This window comes from Crocodylus porosus, unplaced genomic scaffold, assembly GCF_001723895.1.
Source record: "Crocodylus porosus isolate Cpor-Errol unplaced genomic scaffold, CroPor_comp1, whole genome shotgun sequence".
Lineage (NCBI taxonomy): Eukaryota > Metazoa > Chordata > Crocodylia > Crocodylidae > Crocodylus > Crocodylus porosus.
The window spans coordinates 18,468,173-18,474,574 of record NW_017728917.1 but is presented as its reverse complement, the minus strand read 5'-3'; the positions used below and the strand labels follow the sequence as shown (position 1 = coordinate 18,474,574).

At 48.5% G+C, this 6,402-nt stretch overlaps 1 protein-coding gene across 4 annotated transcripts in view; it reads left to right on the top strand.

Moving 5' to 3' along the window:
- The window catches only part of TPRA1 (transmembrane protein adipocyte associated 1), a 22,877-nt gene extending 17,983 nt beyond the window's left edge, over window positions 1-4,894 (top strand). For 2 of the 4 annotated variants that reach the window (XM_019536832.1, XM_019536830.1), the window contains 3 exons: window positions 951-1,053; window positions 1,769-1,849; window positions 3,018-4,894. In XM_019536832.1, the coding sequence (XP_019392377.1) occupies window positions 951-1,053; window positions 1,769-1,849; window positions 3,018-3,252 (419 nt within the window). In that variant the 3' untranslated portion in view covers window positions 3,253-4,894. The remainder of the gene's footprint in view (window positions 1-950; window positions 1,054-1,768; window positions 1,850-3,017) is intronic. The other 2 variants (XM_019536831.1, XM_019536828.1) reach the window with 1 other exon arrangement.
- The last annotated feature ends 1,508 nt before the right edge of the window (window positions 4,895-6,402 follow it).

Here is a 6,402-nt window from a genome sequence, read left to right as displayed (position 1 = left end):
GGGAGCTCCCCAGCCTGTGTATGCTGTGGATTCCTTCTTCCAGGTCTTGCTGCAGTCTTTCCCTCCCTACTAGCGTGCTCACCTCACCCCAAATTTTGGTATCATCAGCAAATTTAAACAGGGTGCTTTTCATCCTGTCGTCCAAATCACTGATGAAGAAATTGAACAGCGTGGGCCCAAGGACCAAGCCCTGGGGGACTCCACTGCTCGGTTTCCCCCAGGTTGAATATGACCCGTCTACCACAGGTTGTACCGTCTTGGAGTACAGTTACTGAGAGGGGAAAGTTTCAGGCTTTCTAGGCTGTTTGGAAGCTTCTAGCCAGTTCTTTAAATACTGTACTTTGGTGCAGTGCTTACCAAAGTATGCCTGCTGCGAGCCAGTGCAAGTGTCCTCAGCTCAATTTAGTTCATATCTGCAGTACCCCTTGCTACTCCACTCCTAAACATTCCCAGTGCTGCTGATGCCCCTCAGTATGGACCCATAGCATCCTTTGCTTTTCCTACTTTGGTCTTCTATGCTGTTTTACTAACTCCGCTTTTACTCCCCTGCTGACCCACAGTGCCTCTTTTGGTTCAGTCACAGGCCAGCAACGCTAGGTGCATGTGTTCAGCAGTGATAGGCTTGTGCCTGTTATTCTAACAACAGCCGTTGGAGTCCCCTGCTGCTGCTTGGCATGTGAATCTGTGGTTTCCTCCATAAGTGTCATAGTATGTGGCTGTTTCACTTCCTGACCTCCAACGGTGCTACCGGCAATAGAGAGAAGAAATATGGGGTGTTGATCTTTAAGTAGTTCCCAAGCTTTCCAGAGCTCTGTCTCTTCTAACAGCAGTTGGAGACATGTCTCTAGGCTGTGCCACCTCCTTCAGCTGGTAGCAGCTATCCTAAACTGCTTAGCTGGGGCTGGTGAACCTGATATTTTTTCATCCTTGCGTCCTTGTCTCTCCCACAGCGAGGAGGAGTTTTTATGTCTATGCTGGAATTCTTGCCCTGATGAATCTCCTGCAAGGCCTGGGCAGTGCCCTCCTCTGCGTGGATATCATAGAAGGACTGTGGTACGTATGGCAGGGGGACTGGTTCTGTCAGCATCCTCAGCTGGAAGAAAAGTCTGTTGCTCAGTTAGCCAAGACTTATTTAATATGAGTCTTTATTTAGGGGTAGCAGAGAAGTTTGCTTACCTACAATCATAAGTGGAACAGAAGGAATGTCCCTGCTGCCCTTAAACAAAGTGGTGGGCGTAGGTTTAACAATAATACTGTCAAGATGCCTCTCTGTGAAATACACAGGACAAAGCTGCACTGTTGTAAGGGAAGCATGTGCAGAGCTCCTCCAAGAAGTGTTCTCCATATTCCTGTACTGTGTTAGGGAGGGGCAGCTCTGAATCAGCAGTGAGGACCAGCCCTTGGCTTCATTTTGCCTGGGGTTTTCCAGTGAGAGGTCACGCTCAGGAGATGCAGAAATAGCACAGAGATGTCTGTTTTATGCTGGGAATATGGCATTCTTTGGACAGGGCTCTCCTGTGGCTGAGCAGGGACTTTCTGGGCTGAGAGAAACTGCAAAGCATTGGGGGTAGAACTTGTTCATCTGGGCCAAGGGAGCATGGTTAGTTAGTAGAAGATGTTGCCTTCTGCCTCCCACACAGTGCCTTGGATCCTTGGGAGAGAATGGGACCCCTTCCTGAAGGCATGGGTTTGCTTATTACACACAGGAACCATTTTGTATACTGTGAGGAGATGCTAACAACTTCATGTTTCCTCTTGCCTCTGACAGCTGTGTTGATGCCACAACATTCCTCTACTTCAGCTTCTTCGCGCCTCTCATTTACGTGGCATTCCTGAAAGGTTTCTTTGGGTAAGTAGATGGGAGTTCTTTTACCTTGCTTAGTCTCTCACTTCCCTCAGTTGTAAAATAAAAGCCATGGTTGGACCTCAGGAACAGAACCTAGCTCTGCCACTGCCTCTGTAACCTTGGTCAAGTCTCTTCCTCTCTCTGACGCTCCATTCCCCTATAAAATGGGAAACATGCCAGTTCCTCATGAGGAGCTGAGTTGTTGATGTCTGCACTCACTGTTAGGTACTGAGGAGTTGGCTAGTCAAGTGTTTTGTGCGTGATTGATTCCCACAGTTGGATTAAGTAGAGAACATGGCTCCTGGATTCACTGTTAGGTGTGCAAAGACCTGTACATGATTCACAGAGATTTCAAATAGGAATCCAGACTGTCAAACATGCTCTGACCTGCTGTGGTCTTTGAATCCTTTACAACAGAAGAATTGCTCTATTATTTTTCTGTAGTCAAAAAACCCCCCAAAAAACCCCAAGTGAAGGTTAAGAGCTGACATTTTGCGAGGGCTCCCCTGAGAGGTTGAGAACCGCTGAAGCGTGATTCTCGGATTTGAGGTGCCCCCGTGTGGCCTGCTGGAGGCAGTGCAGTGTCTTCACCCTACTGATGTCTGCTGAACAGATCAGATCAAACTGTACAAGCATGCTGATAAACAGGAAGCAGCAGATTCCTAAATCTTCATGGGGCTGAACTGTTGCTCTGCTCTCTGCTTTGCAGTCTGAAAGGAGCAAAGTTTGGTATTGGCTCTAGATGGAAATCTCTACTTTTGAGACGAATGTCCTGATCCAAACCTTTCAAGTCCCATGAATCCCATTCAGTTGGAGATGATGGCAGAGTACCCACTGGTGACTTTGGCATCAGGACCTCATCATTTGCATTGAGGAAGTTTGTGCACTGTAGTAAAAATAAGAACAAATATCCCACGTAGCTACTTACAGCCCTGGTTGTCCAGCCATAGCTCTGTCGATGTACTTTGCCCCAGAGCTGTGCCACCCCCTGCTGCTTTGGTCCTGCACCCTCCTGGTGAGGGGATGGTGGAGTTCATATGATGTGGCCAATGGTCCCTAAGTGTGGGGTTCCATGTTGTTGCTGCTTCTCAGCTGGAGAGGTCAGTGTGCTGACATGACGCCACCTTCACCAGCTTTCTAACTCTCTTTCTTTCCTTCTTCCTGACTCCAGGTCTGAGCCAAAGATCCTTTTCTCCTACAAATGCCAAGTGGATGAACCTGAGGATGTTGATGTGCACCTCCCCCATGCCTACGCTGTGGCCAAGAAAGAGGGCATGGATTCCAGCTTCTACTCCAGCACCCAAATTGACACCACAGCCTACCTGGATGATGTTGCCTCTATGCCCTACCACGTGGGCAGCATCAACAGCATTGATAGTGACCGTTGGAAAGCCATCAATGTGTGAAGCAACCCACACCCCCTTTTTGCAATGCCTCATTCCCTTCCTTCCAACCTCTCTGATCCCACAGTTGCTAGGATGTGCATCGGAAATTGATCCTCAGCTATTTGGTGTGGCTTTCCCCTCTTTCCTTGTGGTGTTGTCATCCCATTGTGGAACAAAACAGACAACTCCTCCGACCCTCCCAGAAGGACATGCGCTGTCTTCACGTGAAAATGGCCTAGACCAGCTGTATTCACAAATACCTTTGTGCAGAACCTTCCTGAGTGTTCCAGAGATGGATGAGACCCAGAAGATGGGCCTTGATGATCCACTTTCCTCTTTGAAAGTCTGAAAGCACTTATTTGACTGGGAGGTGGGTGGGTTTGGGGTGCATGGACTGAGATTTGGGCACCAGAACAGCCAGAGGAAGCTTTCTGTGCGTGGACCCAGGGGCACTTTGGGCTTTCTCAGCAGGCCCACCTTCCCAAATAGTATTATAATCAACCTGCTCAAGCTCTTAGCAATAGCAGTGTCTGGTGAGGAAGCTTGGAAAAGCAGAGCTGCTCCCACAACTGGTTGATACAGATACAAATTTTGAAATGCAGTATGATGGGAATTGCATTGAGTGTTTAGCTGGGGAAGGGGGTGAGGGGTGAGTGGGGAAATACAATGATGATTGAACTGTTAAATGTGCCCCGAGACCAGGGTCGTATTTTACAGGCTTGTGAGACTGATATATCCTGAGTAAAGAATAGGGGGATTGTAAAAGACCTAACATGGCTGGTCAACCGAGACGAAACAACTGAGGAAGCATCTCTGAAGAATGTGCTGCTGTATAACTGGACTTGCAGCCTGACTTCGTGACATGCAGTTATGTGCTTTACACTGAATTGGGGTTGAGTTTTCACACTCAGACTGGCCATGTGGGCATGCTGCAGATCTGTGCTCTGCTTTGGAGGGTCCCCCTGCTCCAAGAGGGCTACAGAGGAGAAGGCTGGCTCTGAAAATGAAGGCTGCTGAGGAGATCAGAGGCCTGAGGCAGAGCGAAAGCCGAAGATGAGCCTCAGCTGCTAGAATCCCATACCTGGAGAGGTCTGGGAAGCCAACAAAGTGGCTAGAGTGTTCTAGCTTGGGAGATAAATGGGAAGTAGGCAAACTGCTACTGCTTCTGTAGCAGCTTCTCTTGATCTGTGCTGTGTTGTAGCTTGGGCCCCTGGCACAATCACACTGGCCTGAATAGGTGCTGTAGCTGGATACGTTTAAAAACCGTATGACTTTGGACTTCCTTGCTGGTCTGTATGAAGATTCTCTGAGGTCTTGCCATTAACCTCTTCTACTTGGAAAGAAGGGATTACATCTGACCAGCCTGACATGAACCCCATTGCATTCCTACCCCATGGCTGTTCTACTTAAGGCTTCCATAGCTGGGCTTGTGGGACCTCTGGGATGCGATTTGCACTCACCAGTGGTGAATAGATTTATGTTGGTAGCATTAGAAATGCTGTTCTGACTGGAGACCTCCAGGTACGTGGAGGATCTGATATGCGAATTAGCTGCATTTAATTGGAAATGGCAAGTTGAGGTTGTTTTCAACATGTATGAATTTTATGGGTCTCTTCTTTGACTGCTGATTTCTGGATCCTGGCAGTTGGGGATAGTTAAGGAAGCAAATATCCTTCCTGTTGTGTGGTGCTGGAGTATGGGTTTGAATCCTGAAAGAGGTTAGAGGGTGTAGTTCGCTTCCAAGTGTTCCCAAATGAGGGAGTGGGAAGCCTGAGGGGTGACAATAGGGAGTGTGTGTATATTGCTGCAGCCATGCAGGCACTTGGCTTCTCTAGTTGATGAGCACACCCTCGCTGTGAGGGCCAGGGTGTTCTGTTCCCTTTGTTTTCTAGCCATTGGGTCTCTAAGCAGCCCTGGGACCCAAAGGGAGAGACACTTGGTTTAAGTGTAAATATACTTTTTACTTTATTATTTGTATTTACTTTTTAAAGAGACCTCATTGCACCATGTTGGCTCCTCAGAGCCTTGTAGACTTCCACAGCATGTGGTGATGACAACAGCAGGTGCCTGGGAATGTGCTGTGAGATTTTTATTGAGCTCTTGTCCAGATGGGCCTTTATCCCACCAGGGAAACCTTGTAGCTTCCTACTGTAGCTGGCATTAGCTGCATTGGGACCCCGGTATAGCGGTCTGTGGGGGCTGATGAGAACAGGGTTAGGTGACTGAGAGCAGGGTGTCTGAATGGCTGGTGGCCTGTCTGCATGACTGCTGCTCTGGTGGCTGAAGCCCTTGGAGATGAACCACTGTTAGCAACAGTGGGGAACTTGAGCATAATTTCTGCTGTGTAGGCAGGGCTGTACAAGCCGACTCGGGAGTAGGAGGATCTTGTTCTGGGTGGGGGACAGAATTGTCCAGTCATGAAGAACAAAGGATGAGAGTCCAGGACTCTGAAAATGAAGGCTTGCTTGTGTCTCTTCCCAAGTGAAGTAAGAGCAGTCTGTGAATTCTGCCTGTCATTGGCTGATCGAAATGCAGAAGGACCAGCTGCCAAGTGCATCCATCCACTCCTTTCTGGATGGGACAAGTATCCCCCCACCGCTTCCCCCCCGAAGTCCAGTGTTTCCTTGATATGTCCCACATTGTGCTGCTAAGGAGCTTCCACACTAGGTCAAGGACTGACCGTATTCCCGCTGTATGTCTGTGTGTATGTAGTGCTTCAGAGACCAGCCCTGGCTGTGGTCTGTGGGCCGAAGCGCTTGTCTGTGTTGGGCAGGGAAGGGGAGATTGAAAACAGAGTCATGTATATTTTTGTTTGTAAAATAAATAAAATGAAGTTTGGCATAAACAGAAAACTTCCTCTCACCAGTGCCCTCAGCTGTTTAAAAGCTCTCTGGGATCTTTGTACGAATATATCTGAGAGCGCATTGTACTGTATCCTTTTATTTCTGTGATTTGGGTTCTTGGGGGTTATTGCCAGAACTGAAGAAAGACCGGATGGAGCTGAAGTGACAGAGGTCTCCTCTTCCAATTGAAGCTCTCCTCCTCCTCCTCCTGGAGGTCCACCTGTGTGGCCTGCAGCCTCCATTGCTCTTTCTCTGTTTCCTGCAATGTTCAGAGCCAGTGAATACTGCTTGTGAACTGGTCAGAAATGCTGCCTCTCCTCGGCAGCTT